The sequence below is a fragment of the Barbus barbus genome (assembly GCF_936440315.1).
Source record: "Barbus barbus genome assembly, chromosome: 48".
NCBI lineage: Eukaryota > Metazoa > Chordata > Actinopteri > Cypriniformes > Cyprinidae > Barbus > Barbus barbus.
In genome coordinates this window covers 13,929,566-13,951,677 of record NC_136726.1, presented here as the reverse complement: position 1 = coordinate 13,951,677, position 22,112 = coordinate 13,929,566, and the positions used below count along the sequence as shown (strand labels likewise).

The following is a 22,112-nucleotide window of genomic DNA, read 5'->3' as shown; positions in this document are numbered from 1 at the left end:
CTTCATCCACATACACAGTCAGATGATCACTGTGGCACTGTGTCATTCTCCAGGTTAAACTCTAGGAACTCCAGTAGAATATGTTCTCTTGCGGAAACTCGAATGGACCACAGACTACAGCAAATATTGAAACCAGCAAAATAGATATTGCAAATATCTAGGATGCTTCAGATGTGACTCACTCATTGTTGTTGTAGCTTTGACCTGGGTGAGCTGGATTTCTGATGATGCCTTCACTTTCAGGTACAACTCCATCAGGTACACCGCACAGGGACCTGTCTGCACCTATGTTGAGTTCTATAGGCAAGTAGTCATTATTTAAATGGACTTGCAGTACTTACAGAAACTTGGGGTTAATGTCTTGCTCAAGTGCCAGTCTTTCAGTTACTAAACCCGAGTATTAACCACTACCAGTCCTACGAGATTGAAAGCAGGTAAGAAGCTCTAACTTGACCACAGTACCCACCTTTTCTAAGATTAGACTTGATCCATGACAGGAACATTAAGACATTAGTGAATACTCCAGGTGAGTCTCTTCTGGATGAGGGTTTGATCTTGTTGTTATTCCAGCTTCCACCACAACCCTTACCCCATGATGTGACTCCCACAGCCACCCAGCGTCCATCTGCTGTGGGGCAGAGGAGGGGACCCCCAGAATCCCCCTGGAGCATATGAGGACAGAGAGGAATTCAAAGCCATCTTTGGACCATCTTTGCCAACCTGAACCACTCTCATAGGCGTTAGTAATTTTTGGGATGTTAATACTGTAATTCAAAGTTAATGTTGGGGGAACATCTTTAGTCTCAACTTACTTGGCAGGCATATCTCCCTTCTCTCTCTGGGCCAGCACACAGGACTGTGAAGGTCTTCTGTCCAGGTCTAAGTGTTTGTAGGACATGTTTGCACTTGTTTTGTTCTAACAGGTTCAGTTGCACCTCCTGAAGAACTGAAGAAAGTGGCCCTTCTAAAGAAAAGAGACCTCTTCACCTTTATGGATTGAGATATTTGAGATCTTTCTCTCAAGTGTTAATTGTTATTTCAATGTTGTTCAAATTACTTCTTACTCTCAGTAATACGACCCCATCCACCAACAACACACATGGTCTTGGGTGGAAACCTCTCACCAGGGTAAGGCAGGCAAATAGGCTTAATAAAATCACCTAGAAAACACGCATATTATGTTTATCTCTAAAAATAATTAAAAAACTATATGTAAATACATGAATTGTGGTAATCTCACAGAATGACTTGCCAAAGTGAATGCGTCCTTTGATCTCAAGCAAAGCGATCTCGTAGCTCATGGGAGAGGAGTGCTGATATTTTTCATGGAACTTTACAGTCTTTACCTGGAAGTTCTGCTCCCCTCTATCAACTTTTCTTTGGTTGAAATCACCAGCTACAGCCTCAATTTTGTGCAAGAAGTCCCTAGGGCAGGCCGTTATATTAGAGAGAAAGTCACTGAAGCGTTGACAGAGTCAAAAGTTATGATTAGTCATGGTTAAATTGAGTGGACCTACGTGGATACACTTGCAAAGCAATGAGCAGCAGTCAAAAGCCAGTGTTCTGTCAAGATCGCTGCAGCACAGAAATGCAATCCTCTGATCCTAAGAGACACCTGTAGATGATAGTAGAATGAATTTTTCATACTGACATATACTTCAATGCCTTTTAGAATGTAAAAACTGTAGTATTGCATTAGTTTATCGTGCAATTTGTAAGGTTGAACAGTTACGTGTCAGCCACGGATGGGAACCTCGTCTGGCCTCTGATCCTCCAATAACCCTCAAAGAACGGTCAAGGATGCCTCTTGCCTTAGTAGATCCACATTTTGCATCTGGGTATGGCAGGACAAAACTTTGTCATTAATCTGTGACTTGTTCCTGTACAAATGAATTAAACATTTTCTTACCACTAGCATGAACATCAAAGGTCATTCGAAGACAACCCAACAAGATGAGAAAACCAACAAAGGTTCTGTATGATCATTCAGACATTCTGTGTCCTCTGCTGTTAAAGACTAAGATCGGGGTATTTATAGGAGAGGTGGTCTTTTCGATAAATGGGTTAGTGTGGTTACTCATTAACTTCACACAGGAAATGGTCGTGTTGAACAGAAGATTGCATGGTAAGCATCATAAATGAAATGTAAATTTTATACCAAGATAATTTTATATAATTTTATACTTTCATAATTAAAATCTTTGAAGAGGATATAGTCACCAATTCCAAACATTTCTGAAAGCAAATGGACATTATTTGTTGTATGCTGTTTAATGTGTGTATTTTGCAGATTCTTATTGAATTTGCCATTTTCTACCAGTTAAACTAAACCCTATTATCTAGTTTGATCTCACACATTTTAGACATTCGAAAGATTTGTGAATTCATGTACTAGATGCATTTAAAAAAAAAACATGCCAATTCACTCTGCTTTGCCTGTGTCAGAAAATTAACACAAACCAGATGTCTAGTAAACAGTAGAGAAGCTCTTCTTAATACAAAAGGCAATTGTAGCTATGATGGTATGAAGCAGTTAAGAGAAGACAGAAAAAACTGATATTATTTGTTTTATGTGGATCCCCAGCATAGATTTGCTTTTAACAATTTCTGTACCAGTATTTGACAGTAACATGATTTTCTTAATATATAATGGAAGTTACTCTGTGGAGGGGAAAAAGCTTAAAAAGAAATATAGGATACATTTCAGTCAACGCCTGTATTAGAGTTACACAGGAAGCTGATTCATGTTGTGTTAAGTGACTTGAAAATGGTTCAGACTAACAAGAAAATTACATGCTATGAAAAGTATAAATCAGGATTATTTTGCTCATATTTAGGGACGTGCCATGCTGTTAGCAAATATTGAGAACCATACTTTCAATTGCAGTCTGCAAATGTAAACTTCCCCGTTTCATTCAGGTTATCCAGCATAGGTCACAAACTTTTAGCCATACTTTTTTGTGCCTTACAACACATTTTAAGGACTGCCATATACTACCACATTGCTCTTAATGCTATTGGATTTTACAGTAACATTTGAGATTTTACAGTAACATTAAAATACTACTCTGAGGAAGAATCTAAAATGTTGTGGCCATTTTCGACTCCCTGCCAAATTATTACCCCCTTCGTTGAAATCGCTACCTGATTGCCTAATCCTAACCCTAACCCTAAATCTACCAATACTAGGGGGATAATAATCTGGCAGGGGTCAGAATTCGGCACAACACCGGGATGATTTTTTAAATAGTCCACATACACTGTGATCTCTTTCCAGAACCCGTCAAACTCTCGCTAGCGAATATACACCGAATATTTCAGATGCATACCAATTCTTTTGACATTACATAGGATTATCACGAAGCAACGTCGTTCCTCGCGCGTCGTGGGTTGTGACGTCGGTCCTTTCCTGAAACGGATCATTTGGCAACCCATCAGTTCCTCTCCAACGAAGCTAAGCTATAACTGCGTTTCACATCACTGCTGCATAGAGCACCTTAGGATCGCCTCGCTAAAACAGCGCGGGGAATATACTAAACATCTCAGGTAAGCGTTCGAGTGCTTCAGTTATATTCTTTGTTGCCTCGTTTTTCCTGAGCTCAAAATCTTGTTTGCATGTTTTTAGAGAGTGAATGCTAGCCGTTAGCACACTTTCGCATGCGGGGGTTTTCAGCGCTGGTGTGTCAGAAATCCTCCCCGAAAGACGCACAGCTGGAAAGTAATGCTAAGATGCTTTTCCCAGTGCTCACAGTAATTTAATGCACAATTTTATCGAGAAATTTCGCCTTGTTCCATTTTCATATTGGTGACCATTTCCCGTTGATATTAAAAAATATAGGGACGTCTGATGAAACTTTTTTTTATTTTGTATTATTGCAGTCTGTGTGCTTTAGCTGTTATTATTGTACAGTTATGCAATATGTATTTATTACACTTTATTGCCTTATTAATTTTGTGCATTTATGTGATCATTGACATTTTCACTATATATTTTAAGTTAAGTCATAAACCTTAGAATTCGTGCGACCAGTGAGGTTCAAATGTTAAATTTTAGTTAAGAGATCAGGGCGCGTGAGCTTCTTATGAAATGTGAAGCATGTGTAATTTTGGGTCGCGCTCAACGCTTAGTATTGTGACTCGACTCTTGTAAGTTAACTCCATAAGATTTGTTCAGCTGATTCGTTCATTCACTCTTTAGTTGCGGCGTTATGTCTGTAGGTGGCGACTGGTGTGTTTCGTTTTGTGTGTTTTAAGTGAGTCATTAATGCTGCCTTCACGTGCTATTGGAAATTTCCTATTTCCCACTTATGAAGTCGTGATTACTAGCTTGTCGTGTTTGTTTCACACATCAGATTTTCCCCCAACTGTTAACTAAACGTTCATGTCAGTCATATTTCACTGGTTTGGACTTGTCATCGAGAATTCGATATGAATATTAACAAAGCTGGAATGCTGCGCTTTGCAACAATAGACTTACAACTTGTGGCGAGAAGCAGTAGCCGTCGTCCAGAAGTGTGCAGAGAAAAAGGTACTCCTCAGAAAACGTACAAATAAAGATCATTTTAGATGTTTAATTACTATTTGGAGCATTGGGATCGCTAGAAAAGGGCTTAATGCACTCATTTTTGTGTGAACCTCAAATTCGACCAAAACTGACATTTTTCACTTCTTTTACCTGCAGCTCAAAATTAGTCCTTGTGACTTCCGACTCATTTTGGCAGAATGGGTCACAAATGTAATCTTACGGTGCTACTTCATCTGTATCCGAAATGCATCGATCTGTAGGTAAAATAACTGATGAAAACGTACTGTTATTTTCATCACAAACAAAATTTACACTGCAAAAAGCAGCAATGATACCTTTTAATGCTGACAACCATGTTATTAGCTTGTCATGTGGTAGGAAAAAAGTTTGCACACTAGTGTTCCAATAAGCCAGTTCTGTATTTTTTAATACATTATGAAAAGAACTGTGATATTTCAAACATACTGAAATACTTTAGACGTGGAGCGGTGTTTCTTATAGCAGTGAGCGAGGAGTGGAGCAGGAGCGCAAAATTATGAACCCGGAGCGGAGTGATTATTAAATGCTCGAAGCGCTCACATACTCTGCTTGAGAGGTGTTCACGTCTGATTTCCGATTTGGAAACGATAATTCCGATAGCTCGTGAAGGCAGCATAAGTCATTTACTCAACCGATTTGTTAAAACATCAAGGCCCGGTTTCACAGACAGTGATTAGACACAACCAGGATTAGGCCATAGTTCAATTAGGACATTTAAGAAAAAAAAAACATTGCAGGTGTGCATCTTGAGACAAAACAAAGGCACTGATATATTTTAAGATCAGTCAGTGCAAGTTTCTTTCAGTTGAAACAGCTCAGAATTACATTTTAGTCGAGGATTAGGCTTAAACCTGGACTGTCCGTTGTGTACAAAATTGACTAATGGCTCAAATAACCTTTTCTCGTACATTCAGCTATCAGGTCCCTTTTTTTCACAAATGGGATTTGTCAATTTAATCAGTTTTGCTTTGCTCAAAGCACATAGCTGGCTTGAGTCGTTCGGACTTGAAACTCTGATTGACCGGTAAAGGCGTATTCCTTAAATAAGTCCAACCAATGCTCATTCGTGTAGTCAAATGCTCTTGTACTTATTCTATAGGCTAATTAGTTTTTAAAGAGAGAAAGCAGTCTTGCACTTCAAAACGGAGTTGAATGGAAAATATGAGTTCAAGACTTAAAGTAAACAAGAATGATTTGTTCACTTAAAAGGTTTGTTCTGATTCATAACGCCATACTACATTCAAGCTGACAAAAGTGACACACACATTTTAATTTTTTCATTTATAAATGGAAATATTATAACAATTGTTATAACACACGTTTAGAACCTTTATAATAGTAGTATTTATTATCTAGGGCCTACCTTTTGAGTATATTCAAAAACAGCATCAGGAATGAACATCAGTCTGATAGGGCTTATTTGATTTTGAACATTTTTGGTCTGTATGCCTGATTTTTCTACTTCTAAACGGTTAATTGCATATTTTTGCCATTTCATTTGGATGAATATCCCCACTGTTGTTGTTGTTTTAATGAGGATCACAAGACGCAAAGGCAGTGCAGTCTTGTGACAACACCATTTTTTCCTGTCACTGTATCTTTGATTGTGCACTTCAGTACTGAGATCTGTCAGTGCAATTCTTTTTACTATGCACACACAGGATATTCGATCCCATTATCCTTGAGGTTCTTAATGGAAAGCTTTTTAGCTAAAGCACTCCTGTCTATGGTCATTCTGTTATTACGCTGGTATTTGTTTACATACATCTTATTTGTTACAGTAGTACAATTCCTCAGGTGCCCCAGTGCAGAGCAGCTGCCCATGCGACACATGAATTATTCAAACTGAGGATGTGGGATCTAGGATCAATTTGCATCTGGTGTACATTAAAGGGACTTGATCATATCAGATAGCCCCATATAGGATGGTTATATCTCAGCTCGGTTCTTTCTCGGACGAGCGATCAGTTTTCAGGGGTTAGAAAATGCCAGCTTCTCTATAGGGACTGATTGCCTTGCCCACAGTCCTTGAACTCCCGTTTTAGCTTTGCTCCCTGTAGTTGGACGCTGTTTAATGCCAGTGTCACTGCAGAGGCAGCTCTGGGTCTTAAGTCACAGAAGTGCTGAGTGGCTCTTGGAAAGAAATCACACTGCACAGCGTCTTGTCTCACGTTCTGGAATATTCCACCTGACCCCTACAATTAAACTGGCATTCATTAGCTCTAGATTGGCTGCTTGCCCTTAAGGCAAGTGTGTCAAAATAACCCATGCACTTCACTGAATGTTTTTATGAGATTTTTGATACAGATTGTGCCTTGAAAGTCACGAAATAGTCCAGAATTTTTTGCTGTGTGTGTGCATACTCTGTTCGTGATTGGGGTGCATGCAGCTGTGGAACTTGGCACCGATTTTATGCAGCAAACAATGCACGGCTGCAGCACCGAACAGAAAGAGGCTGCAAAAACAGCTCGTCATCAGTGTTCCCGCAAGCCAGCGGGAACTTGTTATTCTGAGTGGCCTGATAAGTTTATGGAAAGGATCATATGATGCGGCTGGAAGCATCAGAAAGAAAGTGTCAGGCAGTGATTGAAACATCATATATTGAGTTGCATGTGTGTAAGATATGTGAAACTGAGCCCAAATGCAGATTAGAATACATCCTGTATCTTTTTGATCATTAGCTATGTTTCCATCCAAAGATTCAAATTAAACTTATGCACCAAACTGGAATATTGCATATGACATTTGTTTCCATCCAATGAGTCAAACAGAACAAAATTGTCACTTCCTGGTAAACTGGCTCTAAATATCACTAACTGCCGCCAGCAAGAGTGTCAAAGTGGCCGGAAGTCATTCATTTTCAATGTGAGCAAGTGGCAAGAGCGGCACATCTTGGGTGGTGAGGAGAGTTGAAGATAAAAAAAATTGGCAGGGCCAGTAGAAGTCTAAAGTAGGAAAAAATCTTTATCTCTTATTTTATTACATATTAACCCAGTATCTGCTGTGGATGAGCTGTATTGGCTTGTTATCAGTTGACAAGAGATAAGAATAATAAACCTGTTTATACTGTTGTGATTTTACTATGCCATTTAATTTGTTCTATCAATTAGTGATATGTAAAGCTTTTTGCGGTCGATACACCTTAATGCCATTTAGGAGCACTTTTATTGACCCAGCAAATCAAAATCCAGCTGCGGTCCAGGAGAGTAATACAAGACCAGGTCTTAAGAGGGCATTACACATTTTTACAAAGTTAAGATTTGAGTGTCATGCAGTAATTGTGGACTGAGGTCTTGGCAGGAAAGGAAGGAAGTGACCTGCATGAAATATTTACTGCATACTGACGAAACGGCACGTTTTCTGAAGCAAAGAGTGAGATCCATTGTGAAATGTGTGCGTATTTTGCAGTGTGATGCTGTGTGACAATGTTTCTGTTGGTGTTCTTCAGGGGTGTAACAGAGGAGGGAAGGTGCACTCAGGATGGTCACCATTCCAGAGTACTACGAGGGAAAAAATGTTCTCATCACAGGGGCCACAGGCTTTATGGGGAAAGTACTTCTGGAGAAGCTGCTACGCTCTTGTTCCGGTGTCAAAGCTGCCTATGTGCTTGTCCGGTCCAAAGCAGGACAGGCGCCTGATGCCCGTATTGCTGACATGATCAACTGCAAGGTGAGCAAGTGCAGGTCTGGAGGATTGCTGGAGAACTTCATGGTTTCTTCTCTCAATTGAGTTATATACCTCATGACGTAAATTAAGGGTAAGGCAATATAGCTTTAAAAAATGTACAGGATTTTTTTTGTTTTGTTTCCCAAATCAAGTGAAGAATCATTTTAATTAGAGTTAGTGTTATTCATATTTTCTTAGTATTTATTCATAATTTTGAATTTACTAAATTTTCAGTTTTAGTTTCAGTAAAATTTAGTTGTGCTTTTTTTTTGTCAATTAGTTGTTTTTACTATATGTTGCTGCTTAACTTAAATTTTCTTTTAATTTCAGTTGTAGTCTTAGTTATTGTAATACATCAACTGTTTAGTACTTCAACTTTTCAGTTAGTTGCCAGGCTTATTTAGTGGGAGGCACATATGCAAACTGATGTAATTCCTACACCGTTCACCTGATAAATACCCTCAAATTAAAGCTGACAGTCTGCAGTTAAAGCACATCTTGTTCGTTTCATTTGAAATCCATTGTGGTGGTGTATAGAGCCAAAAATGTTAGAATTGTGTCGATGTCCCAATATTTATGGACCTGACTGTATGTGTGTGTGTGTGTGTGTATATATGTATGTGTATATACAGTGGGTACAGAAAGTATTCAGACCCCCTTAAATTTTTCACACTGTTACATTGCAGCCATTTGCTAAAATCATTTAAGTTAATTTTTTTCCTCATTAATGTACACACCGCACCCCATATTGACAGAAAAACAGAATTGTTGACATTTTTGCAGATTTATTAAAAAAGAAAAACTGAAATATCACATGGTCCTAAGTATTCAGACCCTTTGCTCAGTATTTAGTAGAAGCACCCTTTTGATCTAATACAGCCATGAGTCTTTTTGGGAAAGATGCAACAAGTTTTTCACACCTGGATTTGGGGATCCTCTGCCATTCCTCCTTGCAGATCCTCTCCAGTTCTGTCACGTTGGATGGTAAATAGGGGTGTGCTCAAAATATCGATTCTTAGATACATACCGATATAATAAAAAAAGATACAGTATCGATATTCTAGCCCTTAGTATCGATACTCCGCCCAGCCATTAGGGGGCGCAGCGGCGCCCGCGAGTTTCAAAAAAACTCATGGAAAATGTTAAAGCAAGATGTAGCATTTAAAGGTGCCATAGAATGAAAAACTGTCTTTACCCTGGCATATTTAAATAATAACAGTTCTGTACATGGAAATGACATACAGTGAGCCTCAAACACCAGTTTCCTCCTTCATATGTAAATCTCGTGATTAAAAAAGACCACTGAAAAACAGGCGAATCAGAACATAACACCGACTGTGACGCAACAGTCGGGATCACTACGCCCCCAACATTTGCATAAGCCCGCACTTGTTCTAAGCCGAACCATCAGAAGCTCTGCAGGTATTGTAAATAAACAAGCGCGGACAACAGCGACAATAACAAAATAAATGTTATGTTCCAGGCCGTGCAGGGGGTGTGAAGTGCAGGGATGGGTTGGTGTCTGTATTTAGAAAGGCACAGAAAGCAAATAACGTGAGCCACTAAAGGGACATGGTTAACTTAGCTCCTTGCTAGCGGTAACCTGTTACAGTACATAAGATTTCACTCTCAGTAAGGAGAGATGAGGATGATGGCGAATGACTTACAGATCCTGAGCACCACTGACAAGCATCTGATCTTGTGAAATGTGTGGTAAGTACTGTTGCTCCATAATGTAAACATAGTTTGTGTGATCGCGTCTCTTGAAAGTGAACTATAACGCGATCGATGGATCGTTCAAAAGCAGTTTCAATGCCTCGCATATTAATAACGGCTCCCTGATATGCCCGCGTTTTATATACAGTATAATTACCCGACGATATAACTGCGAGAGAAAGTATTTAAATATATATTTTCCTCCCTGTGCTTCCTTCTTGCTGATGAGCCGTACTGTGAAACAGCCAATCAGAGCAGAGCTCATTATTATTCATGACCCTGCCAAATAAGCCAATAACAGACCGTTTCATTCTAGGGAGAAATCCTAGGGTTGTAAATGGACATGTAAAATCGTTTCTGGAGATTTTTTGCCCTTACGTAAGCCACATACCTTCTGTGTAGATATCAGAGAACAATTTAAAATACTGTATCAATGCATTCTATGGCACCTTTAAGTGATTTCATAGTGAAATATGTTATGGCAGTACATGGTGTCACAAAAAAGAATTCTAAGAAGATTTAATAAGAAGTTAAGAATAATAAGAAGAAGATTTTGTGCTTGTGTGAGCTCAGACTGTACCCTTGGAAAGTTAAATGTTGACTTGTGGTAATTTCCAGATTAATACAATTTGTGTACAATTAATCAGAGCACTTAAAGTTGCAAATATTTAAGCAAAATGCACTTTGTTATAATGCACTTTTGTCTTCAATAAATTGAAGAAAAATGCAGAGTTCTGTTTGTTGAGTAAATGTGTTCAGCATTAACTAATTGGCTCTGGCCCATGTATTTTTATTGAATCGTATCGAATCGTGTCACATTGTATCAAATCGTATCGAGACAGCTCTGTATCGAGGTACGTATCGAATCGTGACCTGTGTATCGAGGTATGTATCGTATCGCCAGGTTCTCCAAGGTATACAGCCCTAATGGTAAACGTTGGTGGGCAGCCATTTTTAGGTCTCTCCGGAGATGCTCAATTGGGTTTAAGTCAGGGCTCTGGCTGGGCCATTCAAGAACAGTCACGGAGTTGTTGTGAAGCCACACCTTCGTTATTTTAGCTGTGTGCTTAGGGTCATTGTCTTGTTGGAAGGTAAACCTTCGGCCCAGTCTAAGGTCCTGAGCACTCTGGAGAAGGTTTTCGTCCAGGATATCCCTGTACTTGGCCGCATTCATCTTTCCCTCGATTGCAACCAGTCGTCCTGTCCCTGCAGCTGAAAAACACCCCCACAGCATGATGCTGCCACCACCATGCTTCACTGTTGGGACTGTATTGGACAGGTGATGAGCAGGTGATGAGCAGTGCCTGGTTTTCTCCACACATACCGCTTAGAATTAAGGCCAAAAAGTTCTATCTTGGTCTCCTCAGACCAGAGAATCTTCAGGTGTTTTTTAGCAAACTCCATGCGGGCTTTCATGTGTCTTGCACTGAGGAGAGGCTTCCGTCGGGCCACTCTGCCATAAAGCCCCGACTGGTGGAGGGCTGCAGTGATGGTTGACTTTCTACAACTTTCTCCCATCTCCCGACTGCATCTCTGGAGCTCAGCCACAGTGATCTTTGGGTTCTTCTTTACCTCTCTCACCAAGGCTCTTCTCCCCCGATAGCTCAGTTTGGCCAAACGGCCAGCTCTAAGAAGGGTTCTGGTCGTCCCAAACGTCTTCCATTTAAGGATTATGGAGGCCACTGTGCTCTTAGGAACCTTAAGTGCAGCAGAATTTTTTTTGTAACCTTGGCCAGATCTGTGCCTTGCCACAATTCTGTCTCTGAGCTCTTCAGGCAGTTCCTTTGACCTCATGATTCTCATTTGCTCTGACATGCACTGTGAGCTGTAAGGTCTTATATAGACAGGTTAAATATGAGTGTCACAGCAAAGGGTCTGAATACTTAGGACCATGTGATATTTCAGTTTTTCTTTTTTAATAAATCTGCAAAAATGTCAACAATTCTGTGTTTTTCTGTCAATATGGGGTGCTGTGTGTACATTGAGGGAAAAAAAATGAACTTAAATGATTTTAGCAAATGGCTGCAACATAACAAAGAGTGAAAAATTTAAGGGGGTCTGAATACTTTCCGTACCCACTGTATATATGTATGTATGTATATATGTATGTAAAATATAGAGAGAGAGAGAGCTTAATTTCTTTTCTTTTTTTTAAATAACCAGTTTAAATAATTTTAGTTTTAGGTAACAAAAACAACACCGATTATTATGCTTTTTTTTTTTCTTTTTTTTTTTTTTCTTTTTTTTTCACTTTTTGTCATGTCTTTTTTTTTTCTGCCAGTAAATTATTGTATGTAATTTATTAAAATGACATTAATGTTCATATATAATATTTATCAGTGGTTTTCGATCCTGTAAATCGGGGACCCACTGCTCTGCACATTTTGCATGTCTACCTTATCTGACACACTCATTTGAGTTCATGAAGCACTTTCCTAATGAGCTAAGGATCTGAATCAGGTGTGTAAATTAGGGAGACAGGCAAAATATGCAGAGCTGTGGGTCCCCAGGAACAAGTTTGAAAACCACTGATACACAGTCATGGCCAAAAATATTGGCACCCTTTTAAAATGGGGGGAAATATTATGAAATAAATGTTTTTCTCAAATACACATTGGACACAATTATTGGCACCCCTAGAAATTCTTATGAGTAAAATATCTCTGAAGTATATACCCATTCATATTCACAATTTTGAGCACTGCAGGGTGATTATGAACATGAAATTATCCAGCCATGGCTTCCTGTTTCAAAGAAATATAAATAGGAGGGAAAACAAAGCCCAAATTCCCTTAATCATTCATCACAATGAGAAAAACCAAAGAAAATATTTCTGATGTGCAGCAAAAGATAATTGAGCTTCACAAATTAGTGAAGTGGCTTTAAGAAAAGAGCTAGAGCAGTGAAAATTCCCATTTCCACCATCAGGGCAATAATTAAGAATTTCCAATCAACATTAAAATGTTACTAAACTGCCTGGAAGAGGACATGTGTCTATATCATCCTAATGCACGGTGAGGAGGAGAGTTTGAGTGTCTAAAGACCCTCCAAGGACCACAGCTGGAGAATTGCAGAAAATAGTTGAGTCTCGGGGGCAGATAACCTTAAAAAAAAAAAAAATGGTCAAACAGCACCTACATCACCACATGTTGTTTGGGAGGGTTTCAAGAAAAATTATCCTAGCTCGTCCAAAAACAAATTCCAGCATATTCAGTTATCAGACACGACTGGAACTTCAAATGGGACTGGCTTCTATGGTCAGATGAAACTAAAAAATTAGCTTTTTAGCAACAAACACTCAAGATGGGTTTGGTGAACACAGGGGTAAAAAGTACCCCATGTGTACAATGAAATATACTGCTATATTTTTGATGTGGGCCTATATTTCTGCTGGAGGTCCTGGACATCTTGTTTAGACACATGGCATCATGGATTCTATCAAATACCAACAGATAAAAAAAATCAATAAGTGACTGACACTGTTAGAAATCTTATAATGGGCCATCTTTGGATCTTCCAACCGGACAATAATCCAATCACAAACCTCAAAAACAACATAAAAATGGGTCACTGAGCACAAAACCAAGCTTCTGCTATGGCCATTCCAGTCCTCTGACCTGAACCCTGTAGAAAATGAGTGAGGTGAACTGAAGAGAAGAAGCACCAACATGGAGCTGTGAATCTGAAGGATCTGGAGTGATTCTGGATGAAGGAATGGTCTCTGATCTCTTGTCAGGCATTATAGGAGAAAATTTTGAGTTGTTAAACTGGCAAATGGAGGTTTCAAAAAGTATTGAATAAAAGGGTGCCGTTAATTGTGGCCCATGTGTATTAGTGTACTAAATTGCTAAGTGAGATATTTAAAATATCAGGATGTCAGGAAGTCGTGGCCTGATGGTTTTTGAGAGTCGGACTCGTAATCCAAAGGTTGTGGGTTCGAGTCTCGGGCCGACAGGGATTGTAGGTGGGGGGAGTGAATGTGCAGCGCTCTCTCCACCCTCAATACCACGACTGAGGTGCCCTTGAACCCCCAACTGCTCCCCGGGCGCCGCAGCATAAATGTCTGCCTACTGCTCCGGGTGTGTGTTCACGGTGTGTGTGTGTTCACTGCTGTGTGTGTGCATGTTGGATGGGTTAAATGCAGAGCACGAATTCCGAGTATGGGTCACCATACTTGGCCGTAGGTCAATTCACTGTTCACAAAAAAAAACTGCCATTTTCCAAACATAAGCTTTATTTATTTATATATATATATATATATATATATATATTAGTATATCAGATAATTAATATTAGTCTGGTGAGTAAACTTAAACAAATTACAAGCCAATGGAGATTCTATTGCCAAGGTGTGTATAGAGGGTTGATCATATTTACAATAATCAATTGAATTTGATAGGTGTCTCTCACATTGTCCCACAGAAACATTAAAATAGTGTAGATTAGTGTACAATGTTTTATAATAATAATTTATTCTATTTAGTGACCATTTCATTCAGTTAACATTTAAAATTGGGGGCATCCAAGTTATTTGACACATATTTGAACATTTAAAAAAAAAAAGTAGCAATAGTTACTTTCCCTGGTAATTAGTTTATTTTATAATGATGTAACTCAGTTACTGTTTGTGAGAAGTAACTAGTAATATAACTAATTACTTTTTTAAAGTAACGTGCTCAACACTGCATACTATACAATGATTTATTACTTGTCTTTGAATACTACAGAATATAAAAAGCTTTAAAAAATAATCGCATATTAAATCGCAATATTGGTAAAAAAAAAAAATCGCAATTGGATTATTTTCCAAAATCGTTCAGCCCTATTTTCTAGGTTATATTGATTGCATTGTCTCATAGGCTGTGTCTGACAGGAATTCATATGTTTTTACTGTAGTGCTTGGCCAGACTGTGATATCTGATTATGGTGAAAGTGATCTTGAGCCTTTGAATGTTGCAGCTTTTTGACAGACTGCGAGAGGAGCAGCCCGATTTCGCAGAGAAGATCGTGCCGGTCAACAGCGACCTGACGCAGCCAGATCTGGACCTGAGCACAGAAGACCAGGAGACTCTCACAGGCTGTATTAACTTAGTGTTTCACTGCGCTGCCACTATCCGCTTCAACGAGCCTCTGAAGTAAGCTGTAATCTCCACCCACAGGATGACACAAAGCTTTATCCACAGCTATGAGTTTAGATGCTTCTGATTATTTAGGTGGTTCTATCACAGGAAGCAACTGAGTTCTTTATAACGTCACTTAAGTCATTTCTTCATTTCATACTGTAACATTTACATTATATTTAGCAGATGCTTTTATCCAAAGCGACTTACAAATGAGGACAATGGAAGCAATCAAAATGAACAAAAGAGCAAAGATACGCAAGTGCTATAACAAGTCTCAGTTATCTTAACGTAGTACATGTAGCAAGGGTTTTTTAAAGAGGCCTTTTTTGCTTTTGTTAATTGTATAATAATAATAATTAAAAAATAAAATGAATAGAATAGAAAAAGAGTAGAGAAGATAGTGTCAGATAGTGTCATTTTTTATTTTTTTAAGAAAACAAGCAGTGAGTAAATGAATAGTGTTTTTTAAAGAATAGAATTAGAATAGAGTGCTAGAGTTAGAGGGTCGAGTAAAGATGGAAGAGATGTGTTTTTAGCCAATTCTTGAAGATGGCTAAGGATTCAGCTACTCTGAGTTGGGCAGGTCATTCCACCAGGAGGGAACATTTAATTTAAAAGTCTGTGAAAGTGATTTTGTGCCTCTTTGGGATGGCATAATAAAGCGACATTCACTTGCAGATGCAAGCTTCTAGAGGGCACATAAGTCTGAAGTAGTGAATTTAGGTAATGGGGTGCAGAGCCAGTGGTGGTTTTGTAACATACTCAATCTATTGCATAAGGGCTGTTGAGATAAAAGCAATAACTGATAATTCCAATTAACAATTTGTCATGTTGCTTTAAATCATGTATTCACAATAAACCTGGATAAGACAAGAAAATGCATGGTTTTATTAAATTTATATAATGGCCTTAATAAAAATATTTTTTTTTTTGCAATGGTACCGTTATTATTAATAATACAAATGCTGCTAATAATCAATTTTTTCCACACTCAAATTTTTTTCCACTAATGCAAGTCATATTCACAAATATACAAATCATTCAATTCAATTCAAGTTTATTTGTATAACACTTTTCACAAAGCAAATCTTTGCAAAGCAGCTTTACAGAAAATTAAAGTTTCTACATTATATTTTGTAATGGCTTATCAGTGGTTATCTCAAGTTTATGTCCATATGGCAGAAATGTACGGTAAAACTCAAGCAGTTAGTTAATGTCATGTAATGCAAAATTTGGTAGTTTTGTATGTTGTCTGAGGGTTGGCGCCATCTGAGGTCCTCTGGGGGTTTGGCATCATCTCTTCTCAGGTGTTCGGTCATCTCAGGTCTTTGTAAGGGCTGAACCCAGACTGAAGCTTGTGTAGTTCCTAGTTACCACGGGATGCCAATCCCATGGCAGAATGTAATAGAGAAAAATGTTCCACCTAAGCAAAAGAATGAAAATGTGCATTTGATCAGATGTAACTGAAGTACAAGGTTATGAGATACATTGTGAATGCTTTGCTAAAGAGATGTCTTTAATCTAGATTTAAACAGAGAGAGTGTGTCTGAAACCCGAACTTTATCAGGAAGGCTATTCCAGAGTTTGGGAGCCAAATGTGAAAAAGCTCTACCTCCTTTAGTGGACTATCCTAGGTACTACAAAGAGTACAGAGTTTTGCGACCTTAGGGAACGGGATGGATTGTAGCGTGGTAGAAGACTAGTTAGGTACGCAGGAGCTAAACCATTTAGGGTCTTAAAAGGAAGTAGTAATTGTAGCAATTTATAAGCTCAAAAGGGAATTGTATATAAATAATTACATTTTAATTATGATTAGTTACAATTATTTATATCGGCTGACAGTAATAACTGTAGCAGAATTAAATTGCCATCAACCGATCTGTCCATCCAGCGAACATTCAGTGCAAGTTCGTATCAACTCTAAGAAAGGATATTTCCTTGGCCGCAGGAAATACTTTCCTATTAATGCATTAGAGCAGAAAATCATGTAATTTGTGCACACAACTTTTATTAACTAAACACTAACGCAAACTAGTCTAACAAACAAACATGCATACAATCACTCATACATGGGGAAAGGGCTAATGAGAGTTGATGGATGAAACCATCAGGAAAACCAGAGAATGCAGTTATGGAAAAAGTCATTTAACCACCCGAGTAAAACCAACAGTGCCGTTTATAACGGGGTCTATAACTTGTACTAATAACCTCTGTTTTGTTTAGTTAAATGTACAATACTTGCAATGCATTTGGTCGTGACGAGTGTCCGGAATGCAGTCTCAGATGAAAGTCTTAATGGTTTCAAGGTTTTGGATTCCCGATCACGTTCTTCCGGGTTGAAGAGTGATGAATTCCAAAGATGTTCTGTGGTAGAAATGTTCTTTCCAGGTAGAAAGTGGAAAAGAGCGAAGAAAGAGATCTGCTTAGGTCCGAGGATCCTTTGTTGAATCGAAAGTAAAGGCTGCCTGGCACAAAACTTAGTATTCAGAAGAGTTTTAGCTCACATCCTCATCTTCTCAGAATCTAACAGAACCACAGACTGCAGGGGCGTCACTTACATGAGAGATTTATCTGCTATAGAGGTCACACATCTGGGTAGTCAAATAGACTGGTGACTTGAACTTTTGGAGGTAAAGTTTTACAACTCTTTGTCTCCATGCATAGTAATTTGCATATGAACCGGATTGGACATTGATATACAAACTATTAAAGATTCTTAGAACATTTATATGTTGCATAGGTATCGACATATAATATACACTCTCAATTAGATCATCCGAAGACGAATTGATAGAGACCAAACATGATATACATGAGGTAATATTAACTAGTGTTCTATCATAACCATGCATAAAACAGGATACAATACACAAAAACATATGTGTGTTCATTCAAAGAAAGGGTTTTCTATTAATTAATTTGAGAAGAGTCCATGTCTCTTTCCTAAGGGGAAAAGAAGTGAGTTCCCGCATTCCTTTGAGCAATAAAACAAGTGTTATCAGATGGATTGCTATGGAACCAGAGGCCTGTTCTGCCTTCTTAGGTGTTAGATGCATTTCAGGGGAAGGGTCCACAGACCCTCATAGTTGGCCTTTTGGTTAGGTGAGGGGGCATTAGAGATTATTTGTTAAATATAACAAATAGTTGTGTGTCTGATTGGTCCAAATGTTACATAATGTTTTGTAACTGATACGGAACTTAATAGTTAGCCAGTGCAGAGAATGTAAAATTGGTGTAATATGATCATATTTTCTTGACCTGGTAAGGACTCTAGCAGCTGCATTTTGGACCGCCTGTAGCTTGTTTATTGAAGGTGCAGGACAACCACCTAGCAGTGCATTAAGGCCCCGATATACTTCAAACGAAATCGAAAAACGAACTGAAATGACGTCATTTCGAACATAGTCAGGCCGAAACTAATTTTGTTTTGAGTTTGTTTCTGGGGAGTTCGTTTTTGCTCCTAAACACCTTTGAGCTACCATTGGCCCGTGGTGGTTATGCAATCGGTGGGTGTGTTCTGGAGATCCCCCTTCTTTGACGTGCAATTAAATATTTTTTTTTCCCGGTGTGTTTCTCATTCAACATAGGTCAGGCAGGGGAAAAACATCTCCAAGTCACTAGCAACATAAATACACTGTGTCGAATAGCTGAGCTGCCACAAATATATCTGCACCTGCACAATCGCTCACAAAGAGACTTTAAAGTTTCAGAGAAAGTATTTAATTCCTAGAAAGAATTTGCAACGAAGTTTTGTGTCGACGACCCGGAGTTATGCAAAAAGCGATGTAGAGAAATATCAGATTCAAGTTTTCCAAAGCCATGAAAAGAATGAAACAAAAGAGTAAAGATATAAGGTAGCGAGGACCAAATACATGTTTCAAATAAATGTTACACCATACTGCTGCTGCTGCTGTTGTTGTTCTTTCAATAAACAAATGTAAAAGGTATGCAAATGAAATTCCAAAAGAACATACAATAATAAACCTTTGTTTTTATCAAATTATGACAACACTTAAAATATAAAAACGTGTAATAATTTATCCAGTTAAATAATAGACCTAGATACACCTTCATTGCATCGTTGTTGTGTTTAGGGCAGACGCACGAGCGTCGCAACACGTTTGCATTAATCTACACCCCGCCTCCAGCAGCGCGGGGGTGTTGGAATGTTTGAAAACGGTATACCGTCGCTCAGCCTTTTCAAACTACTTTTTGTCTCCGAACGAAAACGAACTTCGTTTGAAGTATATCGGGGCCTTTACAATAGTCCAGTCTAGAGCTCATGAATGCATTAAAATTTTTTACTTTAGAGGAAGTAACAGTACATCCGTCTAGATGCAAATTGTAATCTACGAGATTGTGTAATGTTTTTGTTTTTTTTTTGTTTTTTTTTTGTCCAATAAGTAATTTAATAGGAGAAAATTATTGATCATCCAGTCTTTTACATTTTTAACATACTCTGTTAGCTTAGATAGTTTAGAAGTTTCATCTGGTCTTGTTGAAATATATAGTTGAGTATCATCAGCATAACAATGGAAACTAATCCCGTATTTTCTAATAACATTACCAAGGGGCAACATGTATATTGAAAATAGCAGAGGGCCTAGGACAGATCCTTGTGGCACTCCATACTTTACTGGATTTAATTGAGATGATTCCCCATTTAAACAGAACAGAGTGATAGCGATCGGAAAGGTAGGATCTAAACCATCTTAAAGCCTGCCCTTGAATACCTGTATAGTTTTGTAATCGATCTATGAGTATGTCATGATCTATACCAGGGGTTCTCAAAGTCTACATTCAAAGGTCCAAATCTGAATTTTCATCAGTGTCAAAGGTCCGGAACAATTGGTTATTACAAAACGTGTTTTTAATAAACATACATAACATATAACAAATAAACACTCATTTAAAAAAAAAAAAAAAGGTTCCCTTTGCATTCAAAATACTTTAATAACAAGTGCAAAAGTGGCAAAACAATTAATTTAAGTGTCAGCAGTTGAAGTCGACCTATAATGTTTTTTCTCTGGCCAATGCCGATATTTAGAAATCAGGGCAGCCTATGGCCGATATATGATGCAGATTTTTTGGGCCGATTTTCTCTTTTTCCCTTTATATCAAAAGAGAGTTTGCGTAAATGGTTATTGCAGGGCACAAGATAGTAATAGTATTAGTAGCCTAATTCATAGTAATAATACATGGCTCAAAACTTAAGCACCTTCTCAAAACAGTTCTGAAGCATGCTTTTTTTTTTATGTTTGCTGACAGACACCAGTGTTTCCCGCAGACTAGCAAATACAAGTTGATTCTCTGCCAGCAGGAGGTGCTGTTGGAGCGTTATATATAGCTGTTTCCCCGGTAACGACTGTAATCAAATAAGCGCTACTTTATCAGCCATTACAGGAAAGACCAAATGAAAATTGACATCAAAGCTTTTCTGAAGAAAACGGACGGTTCTTTTAAAAGATACATTCATATAAAAACACCCGCGCAGCATTTTATTTTTGAAACGCGCAGTGCTCAGTTTATTCAACGAAGTATTAGCCTTTTGGAAAATCTATTTGTAGCGGTCAGTTTTGATATTGTGACAAGCTGCCACAAATAAATGTATACACTGGGCACTGCTATAAGACAAATTGCCATAATATAAGTGATAGCAAAACAAAACAAAACAGTTTAAATATTAGCGGTGAAATGTCGCCCGATTACGTCAAACGTCATACGCTCACTGGATGTCATGATGACAACAAATGTCATGAAGGAAAAGTTTCAATATCTCGCCTGCAATTTCGGACCTTCTCCAAAAAACATAAAAAAATAAGAATAAATAAACAAATGATTTACAAGTTTAACGTGCGTTTATCAAAGTAGGAAATATAATTAGTGTTCTTGAAATATGAAATAGAAGCGGGTCCGGATTGAATTCCCTCCGGATCCGGACCGGAGTCCGGACTTTGAGAAGCACTGATCTATACTGTCGAACACAGCAATAAGGTCAAGTAAAACTAGCAATGAGATGCAACCTTGGTCTGACGCAAGAAGCAAGTCATTTGTAATTTGAACAAGTGCAGTTTCTGTGCTATGATGGGGCCTGAGACCTGACTGAAATTCTTCATAGATATCTTTTTTTTTTTTTTTTTTGCAGGAAGGAACACAATTGAGCAGACACAACTTTTTCTAAAATTTTAGACATAAACGGAAGATTTAAATACTATATTATTATTATTAATACTAATAATAGGTTTATTGTATCATTAATTATAAAATATTTTTATTTATTTACTTATTATTAATAGTAGTACAATAAATAATAATACTGCAATTATAGTTTTTATTTTTTTATATTATTCAAATATTTTGCATTAGTAGTATATTTCTGCTCAAATACTTCTGTCACTGCTGCATTTTATCAGATCAGACCTGTAATGTCCAATTAATGAATCTGGAGCAATATAAATGCATGCCAAAGCCTTGTTTATGCTTTAAAGTGCGTGTGGAATGAAGCACCGCAGGCTGTGCACGCACAAACTCTTCAGAGGTGTTCATGCATTCTTCTTTTTTCTTTCACAGCGCTCGCGTAATGCACCGCTGCACCAGAGAGACATAAATGCGTATTTTATGTAATTTACATTATATATTTCCTTAACTTTCCTTATCCTATTCTGATGTCTGTAAGTTGAAAAGTTGAAACTAAACTAACTGCTGGTTATCGTGATTAGATCCATTTTTTTCGGTAATGTGGTTTTGTACAAATTGCAATAGGTCTATCTTCAAGTTAATCAGACCTGCTCATGCTTCTGCAGTCACTGCAGTTCAGTGGGTTTTTTTTCTGTACCTCTGCTGCAGAGATGCCATGAAGTTGAATGTGCTGGCCACGCAGAAGATGGTTAACTTGGCTCACAGAATGAAGCATTTGGAGGTGTTTATCCACGTGTCCACAGCCTACGCCCACTGTGACCGAGAGCTCATTGAAGAGGTGGTCTATCCACCACCTGTCGATTACAGGAAACTCATAGACACACTTGAGTAAGTCTTGGCTCTTC

The 22,112-nt window shown here is 38.2% G+C and overlaps 1 protein-coding gene across 2 annotated transcripts in view; it reads left to right on the top strand.

The window, feature by feature from the left end:
- Window positions 1–3,223: 3,223 nt before the first annotated feature.
- The window catches only part of LOC306866797 (fatty acyl-CoA reductase 1-like), a 32,986-nt gene continuing 14,097 nt past the window's right edge, over window positions 3,224–22,112 (top strand). The window contains exons 1-4 of one of the 2 annotated variants that reach the window (XM_079412161.1): window positions 3,224–3,546; window positions 8,013–8,233; window positions 14,906–15,081; window positions 21,916–22,095. In XM_079412161.1, the coding sequence (XP_079268287.1) occupies window positions 8,045–8,233; window positions 14,906–15,081; window positions 21,916–22,095 (545 nt within the window). In that variant the 5' untranslated portion in view covers window positions 3,224–3,546; window positions 8,013–8,044. The remainder of the gene's footprint in view (window positions 3,547–8,012; window positions 8,234–14,905; window positions 15,082–21,915; window positions 22,096–22,112) is intronic. The other variant, XM_079412160.1, reaches the window with a different exon arrangement.